Source organism: Camelus dromedarius, chromosome 7 (genome assembly GCF_036321535.1).
Source record: "Camelus dromedarius isolate mCamDro1 chromosome 7, mCamDro1.pat, whole genome shotgun sequence".
Lineage (NCBI taxonomy): Eukaryota > Metazoa > Chordata > Mammalia > Artiodactyla > Camelidae > Camelus > Camelus dromedarius.
The window spans coordinates 46,888,081-46,906,310 of record NC_087442.1 but is presented as its reverse complement, the minus strand read 5'-3'; the positions used below and the strand labels follow the sequence as shown (position 1 = coordinate 46,906,310).

Sequence of the window (18,230 nt, the reverse complement as noted above, 5' to 3'; positions counted from 1 at the left end):
CCTAGGCCATCTTTCATGAAAAACTCATGACAATGAGAAAGAAAGAAAAGAGAAATCAAGTAGGCCTAGAAATAATGATTTCTACTCTTACTAATATGACCTAGACACAAAGTCTTGTCATATTCACTAGAACTGTGGTGCTGTTAAGAAGAAAGCATTCAAATGCCCAAACCACTCCCCATGTTTAAAGGTATCCTCTTTTAAGCAGATAATTTGCCTGTAATCTAGTCCAAACCACCGGTGTAAAGCAGTCTGGCAATCAGGACAAGGAAAATTATGGCCAGTTCCATGATGGTTATCTCTGATGAAGATAATCACAAATGCACAGAATATTAATAGACAGACATACAAAAACAACCCAGCAAATGCCGTGAAAATATGTTCTTTTAGCTTATTTGTGCATAAATGACAATTACTGATACTTTCCCTCCAACATACATACGCAAAATAAGGTACATTAGAATTTTGAGATCAAACAATAAATAACATGACTATAGGATGCATGACTGAGTCACTGGCCTTTTTTTCTTCCCCTCTGTGTACATATTTCACGTCTTTGTTTCTCTTAATGTCCTTTATAATGCATTACAGAGCCACACATCAATTAAGTTCAGACAAAACTACTGGGACCCAAGGAAACTCTAGTTCCCACCTAAGCTGTCATTTCACAATCCTGCCTGAATGAGAAAAACCTTGAGAGTTACTTTGGACTAATACAACCTAAAAATGCCCGTTATTGATGCAGTCGGTATGTTGCAAACTGTGGGCATCACAGGTGCTATGGTGGCAGCAAAAAGTGCCTTTTAGTCAGGGGCGCAAGTTACAGAGTTTAGGCTGTAGCCAGAGGCCTACTCACTGGAATAGCTGCTCCAGGCTGGAACAAGTGACAAATTCCGATTAAGAGAAGCAAGTTCTGTCCTTCTGTGATAAAGGAAGTAGGGTAGGTCATGCAACGGTCGCGTTTCCAGAATTGCAAGGGTGACAAAGCCAACTGGATATTTTGCTCCCAGATTAAGTAGAAAGGACAAGAAGTCTGATCAATAAGACTTAGGGAATTATCATTTCTGCTCTGAGAAGCTATGAGTATCATATTCTGCACAGCAGGGCTAGCTCTGAGCAGTTTGTAAACCACTTGGAAAAAAGGCAGAAGTTGATGCTAAGCTGATAGTTGCTGAGCAGTCGCGTTAATTGTTGACATTTCGGCCGGGAGGCTTACTACCCCCAGCTCAGTGCTTCCCGCAGGCCAGGTAAATGCTTGCTGGTAACCCCCACCCTTCAGATTCCTTCCCACTGAATAAATGCTATTGAATGCTGGCCTCTTGCCAACTGCCTTTAGGTGAGATCTGGTGAAAATTGCCAAAGAAACAAGAACATCTGCCTTCATACCATTTTCTTTGTACGGCTGCTTCCCAGGAGGCTGCTGGGATCTACATGCGTCCATTTACTGGATTGAAACAAAACAGCACGAGGCCAAGGGGGAGGCGCACAAAGCATATGCTAATTCAGCCCACCCTGGTTTCGCCTACCGCGGGAGACTTGCCCCTACGGGTGCTGAGCAGGGCAGCCACAGCTGTGAGTCTGGAAGCAGCAGATACCCGCTGCCTTACCTGTTTCTTTGTCCTGGACTTCTTCCAGGTGCAAGTCATTCAAAAGGTGCTCCAAAATCTTCTCCGGGGTCCCAGACACAACCACGTATCTGTCAGAGAGCAGAGAGTCCACCGAGTCATCCTCTGTGGAGGACTGTGAGCGGCTGCTCCATTCCTCATCCTCATCCTCCTCGTCAATATATTTGAAATAAGGCACATCGAAGGTAGGCAAGGGCAGCTCTCGGTCTGAAAGCGAGGCGGAATCCTTCCTCTCTAAGTGAGGGTCAGAGACCCTCAGCCGGGAGCTGCCCATTGTGCGCGGCTAGTAACAAAGGCATCCCCTAAACACTACAAGATCTTGCCATCTCTGTCCTTTCACAGGGAACCGAATCCATCTGGCTGCTAAGAGCTCCGCAGTCAGCTAGAACGCTCGCTCCGCTGGAGAGGCGGAGAAAAAAGGGAGGGAGGGAGGAAAGAGGAGGCAGAGCGAGCGAGTGAGATGGAGCGAGGGAAGGGGAGGCAGGCAGGGAGAAGGAGACAGGAGCGCGGGGCTTCAGTGGAAACTCACCTCCAATCACTCTCCACGCTCCCCGCCTGGGGGGCTGGGCGGCAGCTCTGCACTTTCTTCAGCACCAGGACATTCTGGTCCTGCTCCTTAACCTGAACGGTCGTCACTTCATCATCCTGCTTTCATTGCAGATGGGAGTGATGGATGGAAGAAGGAAAAAGGGAGAGAAAATTAAAGAGGGGGGGAAAAAAGAGAGCTACTAAAGCTGCGGCGTTTTCTCTAGTTGCTTTCCACTGTAATTTCTTTATGGATTCAGAACAAATTAGGAGAGTCTGGTCAAGAATTTCCCTCTAGTGATACAGTGACCAGACTCAAGTTCTCTGGACATATAAAGCATCAGAAAGACATCCATACTTTAAAGAAAATTGGAAAAAAATTAAACTGGGGATGAGACTCAGTTCATTTTTTAAACTACCTGAATGATCTGAATTAAGAAATTTAAAGTTTCAAAAAGACAACATACTAACTTCATGGGCACTATACTCTCTTTTACCTGGTTAATACTTCTTAAGCAGTCACTATATTAAAATTGGAAAATCATAACAAAACATCATTTAAACACGAAATAGTGAGCAAGCCATATTAAACAGTGGATACATAAGTCATATTTATTTACATCACAGCCTGACTTGAAAAGTGGGCAAAAAACCTACTCATTCTATCATTCAGTTCATTTATTTCCCCCACCCCACAAAACTGAGATGGCCTTCACATTTACCAGGTACTTGTTTTGTCAGAATACAAGCAAAAATGCATCTCTAGTTCAAATCTCATCTAGCCTGAAATTTGGATGTCACGGGTGAGTGCACTGACTTTCTTCACCTCGGTCCTTTTCAAAAAGGAGAGAAGGCTGAACAATCACTCATTTCTGCACACACAGCTCGCACAGCCCCGAGCCTGGAGTGGCCCGCTGACGTGGCTCTGTCGGGTCTGGCTCGCTGCTGACCCAGCAGTGTGGAGCCGGCCCTGAGTGATGAATGCTCCCAGGGTGTGGAGTGTGAAACCCTCCCGACCAGCGATGCCCAGCCAGAGGAAAGGAGCCGGGGAAAGCAGAGACACAGGTTACAAAACTAAGCTTCTGTGTTCCTGAGGGTCTGAGAAAAAGATGGAAGAGAAAAAAGTTGACAGCACATAGGCTTCACCTTAAAAACCACATTGCCTCTTGAGAAACGGAAACAAGTTCTAAGGCTCCTAGCCTGTTTCTGCTCCTGGCAGAAAATTCTACCTATAATTAGGTACAAATATACAAAAAGAACGTTTTCCCCCCAGTGGATAAAAAGTACTATTCCCTCATGCCTTGTTAATCAGGTCCACAGGTCTATCGGAGATACCAATGTATTTTATTCACCTTTCATAAGAATCAAAAGGCACTAGTCTTGTCATAATTGACAACCAAATAAACGAGAAAATTATGATTTCAACTCCCAGTGTCCTGATTCCTAAGAAAATGCAGCGGCCTAGTCATTTGAGTCCTCCAAGATCTTCTTAAAAACAACAAAATAATACTGGCCATTCTAAACAGCGATATAATTTCATGATCATTCTTTTTTAATCTTTTAGTCGCAAATAATTTTACTATGTAAAACTGATGTATTACATTTCAGCAAGGTCAGACGCGCAGTTACTGTGGCAATTAATGCTGGATATTCATTGTTAAACTCCCCGAGGACGGCAGTGTGACTCCTGTAACATGAATACCAATGTATAATTGCTATCTTTCATTTCTCCAAAGGGGTTCTTTTGTTATCCATGTGGCTGAAGTAAAATATGGTGGCTGGAGAGAGGGGCATTTATTGATTAACAACAACAACAAAAAAAGGGCAGAATTTGAGTCTGGGATACTGAGACGCCCAGAAACAAATAATTCAGTAAGCAGCAGTTCTGAAAGGACAAAAATCCTTCCCCCGTCTTCCTCTTGTTGTAAGCCAATACTCATTTCACATGAGCCTGCTGTCATTCGGAAGTACATTTTACATTCTCTGTGCATGTGATATATGGCATTATTAACTTCCACGGGCCCTGCACATACATATGGATGGGAAGGGCTTCTCTCATGTCTGTGTAACTAATATGTATTACAGGACTGTGCGTAGAGCAGCCACACTCTGCTGGGCAGGGGAACAGCTGAATCACACTGATGTACTATCAATAGCATCTTATGTCGTGGTGATACTTTCCATTTTGAAAACCTGTTAGAAAGTAAAGAAGTGAAAAAGCGGAAAGAAATCAATGCATAAAGGGAGACAAAAGACATCATAAAATTGCCATGAAACCATAAGAAGAAGGAAAGTTAAAATAATGCCTCCCAACTGACCCATGCGCCTTTACCTAACTGCTTTTCTTGAAAAAGAGCAGAAGTACCACAGTTGAGGTTCTGGGTATGAAACTTTACTCTGGTGCTTGCTTGGTAAAGAATAAAAGTATTTAGGGAACTAATGACAAAAAATATGTTGAATGACAAACAGCTTATGAAATGCAAGTAAAGCACTAAAATGCTTAATTTATAGTCAATCACTTGACTAATAGTGAGGGTCTCCTTTGGGTGAGGCACTGTGCTGGGTACTAAGTGGCAAGCAGAGCTGAGTAAGACAAATGCCCTGCCCTGAAATGACAAGGTAAGAGCCCCTCACAATGGAAGTCTAGTGAGCTCCCTAAGAGGGGGCCACACGCGAGGGGTAGAACCCATGGGATCGGCCAAGATGACTATAGAGGCAGAGAATGCAAATTGCATTAAACGGGACAAAAAACTGGTTCAGCTGAGACTGATGGATCTAGTTTTAGGCAACTGATGTTTCAGTCCTGATAATACATCACGCTGTAGATATTCAGCAAGCAGTTAGAAATAGAGAATCCGGCCTCTGGACAAAGGCCAAGGACACAGACAACTCTGTGAATTACTCAAGTTAGGGAGCAGATGAGACTGTTAAGGGGGCGCAGGAGAGAAAGGGGACTATGAAGATAGACAAAGGAAGAAAAAACATAGAAAGCAGGGGAAGAGGGTGGGGATCAGAGTAACGGAGGAAATCTACATATAGAGATTCTGAAGAGTAAACCACGATGAGCCTGGAGATGTGGGAGGGCACTGTCTCAGGAGATTCAAGGAGAAAACCTGTCTGATGTTGTCAAATTTACAAAGATGATGAGTCTATGAAAAAGTGATGACGGGACAACGTTTGGTCCAGAGGCGGGAAGAGGAGTATTAAGGCGTGATGGATGAGGAGGAAGGGCACACGCGGGGAAGATCACCTCCTGGGAATTTCACTACAAAGGGAAGGAGTCAGGCTGAAGAAGGTGCTTGGCCAGGAGACTCAGCAAGGTGAGGGGGCAGCTGAGAAGAGGTGACACATCATGAATACACACAGCGGGGTTAGGCTATGAAAGAACTGAGATCTCCTCCTTTCAGAGAGGATCCCAGGAAAGAAGATGGGTTAAGATTTAGGAGAAAAAAAAATTAAAGTAGGGAAAACAAGGAAGCCGAGGTAGAACAAATGGATGGTTTCTAGCTTCTTGATAGAGTGGGAATTGAGACCATCTTCCGGAAGGAGAGGGTTCAGGTGACGTTGGTGGCCTAAAGAGAAAATTGTTGGGAAAATGGCTTTGGTGGGGGGTGCAACAAGGAGTAAACAAGTTATGAATGAAAGGATTGCCAAATGGCTTCGTGATGCTGAGGGCAGAAAACACATGTTTTTGGTTTATATGGCCTTCTGCTGAAGTGCTCAGAAACCTGCAAGGGGAACAGTCAATGATGGGGCCCCCAGAGGAAGGGACTGGCAAAGGGGCGACAAGAAGGAGTGAGGAGAGGGGTTCTGGACCATCAGCACACATGCCAACAGCTCATCACTGCATGGTGTCTGTCTGGTCAAGGAAAGGAGTGACCAAGAGAGGAGCTGAGAGACGGGGGCACCATGGATGGGCTGAGGACAAGTCTCCACAGGAGGGCAGGGGGCAGGCAAGTGGCAGAGGAGGAAGGAGGTGGAGGTTTTGATCAAGAAGGTGAATCTCTGAAGTGGAGCAGTTCAGAGCAGTGAAGACAGAGAAAGAGAAGCAGCCCCTGACACCTAGGAGCTGGCCCGGTGCCTGGTCTGGGCCTCAAATTCTCCTGTTGAATGTCAATGATTTTGTGAAAAATCAACATCAGATAAGGCCACTCTGTGACCATGGTGGAACAAGACAAAAACACAGCCACCTGGAAACTATAGCTGAACACAGACAAAGCATACACATTGGCCATGTTAGAAAGTACAGGGAAGCCCAGCTAACGAGTGACTGCTGCTTCTTTTCCAATGACAGCGTTAGCTCTGCCGCCCTCCCTAGAGATATGATTTAAGATATCGGCCCAGAGGTACCCAGGTTCCTGATCTAGAGCAAAAGCCCTGCTACTTTAAGCCCTTCCCGAAGCCACCAAACACAAACCCAAGTCCTTTAAGTGCTTTCCTCTAGCACCTTCTTGTTCTGAGCTCTCCCATGGCTCCCACGGTGTGAGGTCTCCATCACTGCACCACGCAATAAACCCAACTTGCTCAGTTACAGGTGTGTTCCTGGTGGTCTCTGGCTAGAGGACACTGACCACTGATGAGCGTTCTAAGATGCTGCCCTGCCACTGGCACGGAGTGGCGTGGAGACGGTGGTTACTGGAGTCAAGGATAAGATGCGTTTCCTTGTCAGGGGGAAGAGAGAGTCATACCCAGGAATATTCCTGTAAGTGACTACAGGGAACAGGGCTCAGAAGATGGGTGACGTCGGAGAAAGAATGCCTGAGCAGGAGGCACAGACCTCAGGAGAACAGAGACTTCTGCAGGGGCAACACTGAAGAGGAAGGCGCAGTGGGGAGCGCGGCGTATTCCCAGAAGGCACTGTGCTCCCCCACGCCTTGGCCCGCGGCGCTCAGCCCTGGCTGGTACAGGCTGAGTGAGAATCCTCCCCTCTCCCTGATACACACCCAGCTCCCAGATCTGCAGAAACCAGGCCATTCCCATACTCTCCTGAAGGGATGGTGGGAAGAACAAGAAACTCCAACAACCAGGCCAGACAGATTCTTCACAACTTTGCCAGTAGGATGCAGTCTGGGATGAGCGGGGAGCTGGGGGAGGAGAGGAAGTGCAAGAGTAAGCAGGTGCCCTCCGCTGACAGCAGGGGAGGGTGAGTGGTAAGAGGGAAAGCCGCCTAATCACAGACTCACGTGACCTTGTGAACAGAGTCTACCAGAAATGTGAAGACAAAGGAGGGTTACCAAGTTTTCCCTGCTCATCCTCATTCCATTCTTCAGGTGACGAGCTCCGATTTCTTCTCTTTCTACGGCTGCACTGCTCTCCTGCCAGTGAATTCTGAATGAGTAATAGAACCAGTCCCATCGACTTACTTTAACTTTCATGATCTAGATCAGCTTTTAGACTTCTAAATCAAACTTTTCCTCATTCGTTTATTCACATGAAAGACATCTATTTTTAAGAGAAGAATACCTATCGAGTAATAAAAATATTGATTTTTTTTAAAAAAAGGAAGGTAAAGAATTGACATTCACAGTTTTGTCGGTCTAGGCTGTCCTGAACCAAGTTTCTGACTGCATTTCTATTTTCACTCATCACCAGTGCTAGCAAGAAAAAGTGATTACTAGGGGATTTCTCAGGCCTGCCGGAATTGCCACAACTGCTTGCTAGGGTCCATTATCTCTGATAATGGAAAATCTTCCTCTCCCAAGTGTTCACATAAAGCAACCACCGGCATGCCGCACAGCATCGTGTCCCTGCTGCTCTGTGAGCACCGACTCTTATAAGAGCGCTTAACTGCGGGTTCGTGGATGGGCTCTAGGGACTTTATACTTTTTCTGAAAGTATGTAAAATGTTTATGTGTAGGCACATTTTCCCAGGCAGAGTCCAGAACTCTCGGTGTCATGGACGTCTACGAACCCCAGAAGGTACTAACTGTTCCGTACAATGAAATTTCTACCTACCACCTCATCTAAGGAGCCTTCTTTGACAAATCTGCCAGTAACACTGCCTATCCAGTTGGGATGCCCCAAGAACCTTGTCATAACATCCCTCACACTGACCTTGGATTATCTGCTCCTTCTGGTTCTCCAGTACATGATGACATCTTGAGGGCAGGGACTGTGACTTCTATTTCTCTTCCTAACACACAGCTCAGGTCCTGGCATGTGATACTGACTTGATAACGGTTTGCTGAACGTGCAGGTCAATGGGTAGGAAGACAGTGGACGAGCAAGTGAGTGGCTTACCTTTACAAGGCAGAATTCTCTCTCACATGGCTTGGGCTCAATGGTCACCCTCCTCGGATACCTGCCTTACCTCTCCACTCAGCCACTTTTTTGTTACAATGCTCATCACACGAGATAACTGTGTTTTAAACTTGAGTGTTATACTTATTCAATCTGTCAGAATTCGATCAAACTAAGCTGACCCATAAGAGGCCACATAACTCATACAACGCTGGGAAGGCAGTCACTAAGTGGTACTGTCCCTCAGTTCAGGGCACATGGGAAAAAGGGTGTGGGTGTGAACAGGTCACACTCTGGGCTAACTCATGAACTGGGCAAGGGATGTATTTTGTGCCCTCTAAGCTCCCCTTCCTGCCCATTAGGCCCCAGCCAGGATCCTCAACATGACCTAGTGCTCCATCATCAGACTCATCTGAGACAGGCAGCACCAGGGAATCTTTCAGATGGAGAACACACAGAACCACCCAGCTTGACGCCATGGCATTCAAGAAGTTGCACAAGTAGCACCAGTTTTCCCTCAAGTCTATGAACAGTCACTTATTCACAAGAAGGCATTTGCTATGGACTAAATGTTTGCATTGCCCCTTCAAAAATTCTTCTGCTGAAACCTAATCCCCAATGTGATGGTGTCTGGACATCGGGCCTTTGGGAGGTGACTAGGTCATGAGGGCAGAGCCCTGTGAATGGGGCCAGTGCCCTTATGAAAGAGGCCCCAGAAAGAGCCATTGCCTCTTCTGCCATGTGAGGTCACAGAGTAATGACAGCATCTATGATCCAGAAAGTGGGCCCTTGTCATATACTGAATCTGCTGTCACCCTGATCTGGGACTTCTCAGCCACTAGAACAGTGCAAAATAAATTTCTACTGTTTACCCAGTCTGTGGTGTTTTGTCACAGCAGCATGCACAGACTAAGACAGCACTTAGAGCCAATAGCTTGTTATAACTCCTTCCATCTCACAGCATTCTTGGTCAAACTTTTACTCATCCTACAAAGTTCACTTCAAGAATCACCTCCTCCAGGAAACCCACCCCTCTTCACCTCCACACTGAAGGTGTGGCTGGCCCTTCTCTGTCCATGTGAATCCTGCTGACTCTGCAGATTCCGAGGAGCATATATGGATAAACCTCTCTGTCTCCCTTCTAAAGCATAAGCACATTTGTGGGCAGGCACCATATCTTCTTCAACTTTGAATTCCCAACAAATAGCCAGGTCTTAGCACTTCACAGATGCTCGAAGAAAATTAACTAAATGAATCACTGAACAAACAAAAAGAGGAATGGATAAATGTGTATTTCAGAGTAAAGGTTGAGACACCAACACATTCAGACTCAAAGGATACACTTTGGTGAATTCTGATGGTGCTGACATGGAGGACAGTCTGCTGAGAGGTGCTCTTCCTAAAGAAGGGTCACCCAGCTACTGAGGTGATGGGTAACACTGGCTGCCCTATCCTGCGCCTTGATCATCAGCTTAGCTGGGACACTCAAACAGATACAGGTAAACTGAAAAGAAGAGTTCTATGCTTGTCACACTGGACACTGATAAAGACAGACAAGGAGTTATGAGATCAAAATGATCTGCTTAGCGGGGAGGGAACAGCTCTGTGGCAGAGCACATGCTTAGCATGCACGAGGTCCTGGGTTCAATCCCCAGTACCTCCATTAAAAGGAAAAATGACCTGCTCTAATTCAGGCTCTTGGCCTGAGGGTGGTTAATGTGAAAATCACTAAGGCAGCCCCAGGACTTCGCCAAAATCCAAAAGAACACATGGTAAGTATTTTGTGGAGGGTAATGCTTCATGCAATCATCAGTTATTGGACCATTAAGAAAAGCTAATATAATTTCATCTCACGGGGTAAAGGTAACCACAGCTCAAGAACTAAAGAGACAGCAGTGCCACACCAACAAAGAGACCCACTGGGGTTGGGCAATGAGGGAGGGATCCAGCCCTGAGCAGGCAGATAAACCTACATTATTTAGTGAGGGTTTACCACATATCGGGCAAAGCTGAGAGTTGAATATCCATTATTTTATCTAATCATTACAGCAATTTCTATGAGCTAAATACTATTAAAACCCCATTTTGATAAAGTAACTTAGCCAAGCAAGATCACAGGGTGAGGGTGTGGTCAAGCTGAGACTGAGCTCGGACACACTCAACAACAGAGCTCTTAACGAAAAGCACAGACATCCCCTGAAGATGGTCACTAATACGCATTAGAGACTATCACAGGGGGCTTGGTCTACCCTGGTGCTGACTGCCAAAGCAGGCCAGTCTGCTCGGGGTGAGGCAGCAGGCTTGTCAAAGTCATGCCGAGTTCTCAGAGAAGAAGAGGGGTGACAAGGGCTGAGCACGGTGTCAGGGCCACAGCTAAACCAGCTCAGGCCAGGGCAGAGCTCAAGACCCAGCAAAGGGAGAATGAAGGGCTGGCAGGAACAGAGTTAAAAAAGGCAGGGATTAGAGGAGTCCGAGTCTGGTTCCCAAACAATTAGGGTACTCAGAGACATGCAGACTAAGGCTGGGGCTTCCGATGCATAAGCTGCCCTGGACCCAGTGGGCTCAAGCACTGGGCAGACGCTGAATTGTACACTTTAAAATGCTTAAGCTTATGCTATGTGACTCTTAACCTCCCATAAAACAAAACAGGGCTGTGATGAGCCTGTGGGCCCAGGCGTTTGCTGACTAAGGTACACGGGACTCTGCCCCAAACTGCTACAAGAGGGTCTGGGAAACATGTCTTTTGGGGTACAGTTCAGGTAGCTGGAATGTCTATTAAATAAAAAAAAAAAAGATTGGGAGAATGAAACCATAGTAGGAAAGTTTAACTCTCTGAGCTACCCTGCCCTGTGGGCAAGGTACTGCAGGATTACTCATGATGTTCCAGAAAGGTGACCTTCCATTAATGGGTGGCTAGTTAAAGGAAGCAGACTGAGGCTCAGTTTAAGGAGGTATTGATGATAGAAGCAGATGAGCTGTCTCTCAAACTGGAGCAGAACCTGTCAACGATATTACTGACAACTGATACGGTTCTTCAGTGAGTGAGGCTGGACAAGATGACTTCGGTATTTTTTCCAATATTGAGATGCTACAAAATTCAGTTGTCTTGACTCCACTTTTCTCAGAGAAACTCAAAGTGCCAGCTCTCCTAAGTAAGAAAGCTGCATGTCACTTGGTGGTCAGCTATCTCTCCTCATCCTGTACTACAGAAATTCACACACAGCTTAGCAAACCAAACCACCAATGCCCGCATCTTATTCTCTTCCTGTAAATGTGGGGACAGCAGAACTGGAATACTTATCAGGGGAAAAAAAATCTCCTCTGGCCAAGAATAATTTTCTCTGAGAACAACCTTCACAGAATTTGCTGACAATGTATCTCATGATTCTCTTTTCTCATGGAAAAAAAAGTAAACAGAGCTTTAAGAGAAGAAAAAAAAAGTCAAAAGGATATTGCTGGCAAAGATAGACCTGATTAAGAGAGCACACTAAGGGAAAGATTAAGCAGATGTGTGTCAAGGTGAGCGATGGTTTAGATTTACCAGACTGCCAAGTGCTGGCCTGACAAACATATCATTTGTGTGGGTGACTCTGGCAGAGAGTATTTAAATAATGATAATTAGTTCCCTTTTTAAATCCTACACATATTATGATTAATAACTTACATTAAAACCCAAATGGCACTAATAGGATTCATCATCCCCAAACTTACAAAATCTAGGTCAAGTCTGACTTTCATAGGATGAAAGCAAACACAAAGTTGTTATGGAACGCTCTGGACTAGGTTATGTTAGCATCACCCTCACTGACTTAATCTAATTCCTGCATACTTTATTGTCTAAATGCTCCTTCTGGTCTAATACCTACATCAACTTACTACAATTCAGATCCTACAATGTGCTTCATACTCAACACTCCCCATGTGACCCTTGGGAGTTATTAAATCACACAGGTGTTACTGGGGTTTTTTTTTAATCATAAAAGCTTACATTTTATTAAATCTTTGCCAGCAAGCCCTCTAGTTCCAGTATAAAAGTTCTTGGTTGATGACCAGATTTCTAGGTGGAGATGGAGGGGAGAAGAGAAAGGAAAAATGGCAAGACAAGGTCCACTCTGACAGGTGCTGCGTGAGAACAGGGGCTTGGTCTGTTTTGTTCTCTGTGCCGTCCCTCCACCCAGAACAGCAGTGCCTGTTAAATGAGTGAACGGCCTGGTGAATGATGGATGAGCAGGCAAATAATACACATCGAAATGCCCAAGATCAAGGACAGAGAGGTCAGCCAAGGCCAGGAGGAGGGGTTCAGCCACAAAGAGAGTCAGTCCAGGGAGCAGGCTAGGGTAGAATGGAGAAATTTCAAGAGTTAGTTAATGCCTTGTGAGGCCCTAGTTTTCGGGTGGGGAACCTGATTATCTGCAAGGAAGCAGTCAACATTCTTTAGCATCAGAAAGTCTAAAGTCTAAAATGCCAGCAGCAAAAACAAGGCATGCCGTCAGCCATGGTCATGGGTGAGGCTGCTGCCTGCTATTGCTTCTGATGTCCCCTGGTTGCAGATATGGTGCTTATTTCATTCTTCTGAGACTCAAGAGTTACATACACTTGCTCTGCTTAGTGGGCCCAGGGCACTGTGCAAAGGCTCAGCTGGGTTAGGAAATTACTAAGACTCACCCCTTGGCTTCTCAAGTTTCAAGAAGTCTAGGTCAAAGGGCAACTGAAGGCACTGCCTTGTGCATACGTGACCTGATAGAGGCCTACATGAAGGTAATTCAGAAGAAATAGGATGCCTTCAAATTCTAAATTAGATCATTAAGCATTTCCTAACATGACTGGGGTCACTGGAGAAAAACTTCATCTATCAATACTTTGAACATGTGCATTCCACCAATCCACAGCATCCAGGCAGACGGTTTGCACGGTATGTTCATGGCAGATTCTGTCACACTGGGATTTGCAGAAAGCTGGGATGACTTAGAGCTGGAACGGCCCTTATTTCTACTTCTCATTATTGATACAGCTTGACGGCCCTCAAAAGAGAATACATGTTAACCTGAGACTAAAAACAACCTAAAAATCTGAAATTTTGCTTCCTAGGAAATTTTACAGAAATGACAAATACAAATTTTACACAGAAATAGCTTCTAGTTCCCAAGAATTCTCAAATCATTGTGTGTGTATGTGTGCCATACATGTAAAGTTATTCTAAAGGGAAAAATATCAATATTGACACTTTCCCCAAGCAGCCCAAAGATGAGGTGAAAACCTATGGTAAATCATGACTCGGACAAAATTTCTACATGCTAGTTGCAGATATACTTATCACCTGGGATCCGAATAATTCACAGAAGCAGTTTTACAGAAGCCTTTAAAATCTGCATAACAAGAGGACACACGGAATTTTAGAGCAGCAATTGATGGCTTCTCCTGACTGGTTCCTATAGCTTTGGCTTCTCCTCCCAAATTCCTTTTGCATGAAATTCAGTTGTGTTTGGAAATTCCTCCTGATTAAGAAAAGATCTAATTTATAAACTGAAATTACTTGAAAAATCTAGCTCTTGACTCTGGACAGACCCAGTAGATGTATTCTTCAAATCTAAAAACTATTGGGATATGTGAAGTTTGCTTAAAGAGTAGATCTTCAGTGTTCTCACCACACCTGCAAACACAGACAGACAGACACACACCCCTCCCCTAATGTAATCATGTGAGGTATGGATATGTTAATTAGCTTGACTGCAGTAATCATTTTACAATATGCGTATATCAAAACAACACATTGTACACCTTAAAAACATACAATTTTGTCAACTGTACTTCAATAAAGCTGGAAAAAATTTTTAAAATAAGAAGTAAAGTATAAATTAATACACTTAGAAAATGGAAAAGCTTCAAGTCAGAACTCTGTAACTCTTTCCAAATCTCTTTTGTGTGTATGTAAATGCGCATTTACACATGTGTGCCTGTGGATACACTTGTGTGTACACGCACATGAATGCATGTGTAACTTCAGAGAGGGCAAGTTGGTAATAAAAAGGGCAGCCTCAGTCCTTATGGAAGTTATGGAATGAAAAATTCCTAGTTACCATAGCAACTGCTAGGTTACATGACACAGGAGCAAGGAGATACAAAGCATCTTAAGCAAACACTCTTGTTTTTTCATGCTTTGCACATTCCTTGGTGTTTTTAGAGTGGCACGCCTGAGGTCTCGGCAGTAACTGTCTCTGAAACCTCATTTCACAGTTTGAAACAAGACTGGGAGAAAGGTAAGACTATGTCACTCTTGGCTTGCTGCACAGCCAGAGAAAGCTGGTATTAAAACAAGTTAAGAGAATTTAAAATGCAATGAAATATTGCTAACTATCCGAGAGACAAACAAAAAGTAGGAGGTAAAAAGGAAGAGAAACAAATAAGACAAAAATAAATTTGGTTGCAGAACAGCAGGTATTTCTCTCTCTTTTTGGAGTGAAGGATGTGTGGGGAAGAGAAGAATGCCTGAAAAGAAACGGAAGTCTGTAAGTGGTAATACAGACCAAAAATTTTTCTACTTTCCTGAATATGAATATGCACTTAGGGCACGGCGCCAAGGAGGATTCAAATCCTCGTATACAAACCTCCTTGCTCCATAAACCATGACTCACTGAAGTTTGAAAGTTTGTGTCTACTCTTTACCAAGTATGTATTCTCCCAAAGGCTTGTCCACATTTATAAACTGATGAATCTCCCTGTCTTTTCTGCTTGTCATTTCCAGGTTAAATTCCCCACAGCACAAAACCTTTCATTTAAAACTTTAAATCTCCACTGTACTGGAATCCTGAGGCTGGTACAACTTTGGATTTGCACAGATATGGTTTGAGTGCTTGAACTTGGGAAACACTTCAAATCATCCACAACTGCCTTTGCTACTGAATTCAGGTCCACAGAAATTGACTGAAAGCCTAGCGCTAGACACTGGGGATAAAAGTTCACATAAAACACAGAGATTGCCCTTAAAGAGGAAATAGCCTTTCTAAGAGAGAGACATGGGAGAGAGATAAATTTGCATGTTTGAAAGTAGTGGTTTGGAGCTAGGCTGTGGGTAGTAGTTAGTTAATGAACTTATTAGCCAGTATAAATAAATAGACCCCTTTCTTGTTATTTCTAGGAGTTCAAGGCAGTAAGATCTAGGGTTTTGTTTTATTTTGGTTTTAGCTTGTCATTATTTGGAAGTATTATATCTCAATCCTCTTCAGGACATTCTGAACTCAGAAAAACAATTCCAAATATTTAATGACATGACTGGAAATATGGCTTTAACACCCTGATAGCAGGTATTTCTAGCTGGATGCTAGAGCCCCATTTGTCCCATATCAACAGCATTTCACAAAAAGTAAATTTTTAGAAATTCTAGCCATAGGAGTATTTTTAGAACATAAAAGAACAGAATGATTCTTGGCATTGATAGGCATAGTCAATCAGAGTAAAAAAAAAAGGCCACTCAAAGTCTCCTGAGTAATCAACTGATACCCACTTTAAAATGGTGACATCAGCCTCCAAAGTGTTCAACATGCAGAAGTATGGATGCTGCTGAATTTGAGGGGTGGTCTTCAATTTAAGGAAGGAATTTTAGAGCTAGAAGAAATCTTCGATCTCTAATCTCCTACCTTTATAGATGAGAAAATGGAAGCTCAGAGAGGTAATGTGGCTCATGAAATTTGTACTCAATACATTTAATTTGGGGGAAATTTATTTATAGGATTTCAATTTTCCAAGAATAAAATAGACTTTTTTATGCTGAAAACAAAACAGTAAAAACGTGAAAATAAGAAAAAATTTGCCTGTGATAATTAGTCAAGAAATCTTACTCTTTACATTACAAAAATAAATCTGAGCTGTATTAAAGGCCTGAGCAGAAAGTGCAACTCTAGAAGAGAGGAACATAAAATTGAGCATCTGGCCATTAGGGGAAGGACTCTCTAATTTTGAAGGCAATTTTTAATATTAAAAAACATGAGTCAACAGTTTTGCTCACATATGTGTAAAAATAGTAAGAAACAAACTGGGGACATGTTTGTTCATACATGTAACAAATATGACAAAGATTTATGCCCTTAATATAGAAAGAGCTTATTTAAGTCAGTGAGAAAAACGCCAATGGAAAAATGGACAAAGGAAGTAATTAGGTTATTTACAGAAGAAACACAAACGGATTGATATAAATTGCAAATATTCAACCTCATTAAGAAAGAAACGTAAATCTGAATAAGATAATATTTTCCCGTTATCAACCTGACAATACTTAGTTTTTCCTCCTAAGAATCATAATAATCAATGAGGGTGAGCGTATTGCAAAACAAGTATTTCATGTAGTGCTGATGAACATAAAAATTGGAACAAGCCTTATAGAAAGTAGTTGAGCAAAAAACATAAAAGAGATGAACACAGTTCATTCCTGTAGGTAGTAATGACTTAGCTAGGAATTTACCCTTAAGAAATAAAAGCTTAGGTAAAGATTTTGGTAGAGATGTACATCTCAGATCATTTATAACAGCAAAATTGAAGCCTATTAGCCCCTAGATGGGAACAGTAGTTAAGTGAACTATGTTATGGAAACATAAGGAAATTATCATAACATATACTTGGATATACCTGGGAAGGTGAGGGGAACAGTGATTAGTTCTCACTAAAGCTTTCTTCCTTGTAGCTTTCTATTATTTCTAAATTCTCTTTACAATTAGTAGAACAATTTTAAACAAAAAACTCTTTACCAGAAATGTGCTATAAATTCCAGCAAGCCGCCTGATGCCTTGTTCTCGTATGTTAACCCCCTAGAAACCTCTTCAGGAATGAAGCTTGTTTTCAAAAACAAATTCAATCAGTAAAACAGGTCAAGAACTATACAATATACTAATTTTAAAAATACGTTGTAGCTGGAAAATGGGGAAGTGGGGAATGGTCAACACCAACAATATGTAACTTCCCTTAGATTTGAGATTTATGCTCTTTGCCATTTATGATTTGGGTCTTTACCTGATCATAATCCAGGAAGTAAAAGAGATGATGTTTAATTTAGTAAATGCCTACAAGAAGGTGAAGAAATAATTTTCTAGCAATAAACACCTTATTCAAAGTACACCCCTTACCTTCTTCTCTCTGCTTGTCACCTTCTTTACTTTTTGTTTTCTCCTCCTTTTCCCTCACTAAACAGTGGGTGCCTGGGGGGCTCAAATCAGACCTTGCTCACTTATGTCTCTGTTCTATTGTGTGTGACGCCTGGTTCATTGGTGCTCAACAGATGCTTTTCTCCATGAACACAGGCAAGAGGAAATTAATCTACGCCAAATACTTGCTCAAAAATTTGCTCTGTATTTGAAAAGGAGGAACTTCTATTGAGATTAAAACTTATTTAGGCCCTCAACAAAGTCAACTTTGTGTGTTGTGGCTGAATGACCACTACTGGTAGCAGCAGGCTAAATAGCTATTCGGCTGTCTCCCAACCTCCCCCAACAGGATTCTTTCTAATCCTGTCTACAAGCTCAAGCATGGGAATCCGAAATGAACTGCTAAGAGTGAAGAAACTAAGTGTCTGATTGATGAGGGACCCTGGCCTCAGTCTGAAGACCTCAGTGCAGTTCAGTAAGTGATCAAATTCCCCCAAGTTGGTGGGTCACCACACTCAGCTAAGGAACGTGCATTTAATTCACTCAGGATCTTCCATAGGCTAGTGTTACTCAATTCTTCTTCTCTTTCTGGGGTCCCCCACACTAGGAAGTCTGCAGCCTGCCAGCCTCTAACACTCAGAAGGAAAAGACACCATTCCTGGCTTTTCTATTCTGGATTGAAGCAGTCTCAAAACTTAAGTCTGGAAAC

General features: G+C 43.2%; 1 protein-coding gene across 4 annotated transcripts in view; it reads right to left on the bottom strand.

Annotated features, from left to right (window-relative positions):
• Positions 1–18,230, bottom strand: part of RAPGEF5 (Rap guanine nucleotide exchange factor 5) — a 241,542-nt gene that overhangs the window by 73,047 nt on the left and 150,265 nt on the right. For 3 of the 4 annotated variants that reach the window (XM_031455033.2, XM_064487511.1, XM_064487513.1), the window contains exons 10-11: positions 2,155–2,273; positions 1,608–1,696 (exon numbers count right to left, since the gene is read on the bottom strand). In XM_031455033.2, coding sequence (XP_031310893.1) covers positions 1,608–1,696; positions 2,155–2,273 — 208 coding nt within the window. The remainder of the gene's footprint in view (positions 1–1,607; positions 1,697–2,154; positions 2,274–18,230) is intronic. The other variant, XM_064487512.1, reaches the window with a different exon arrangement.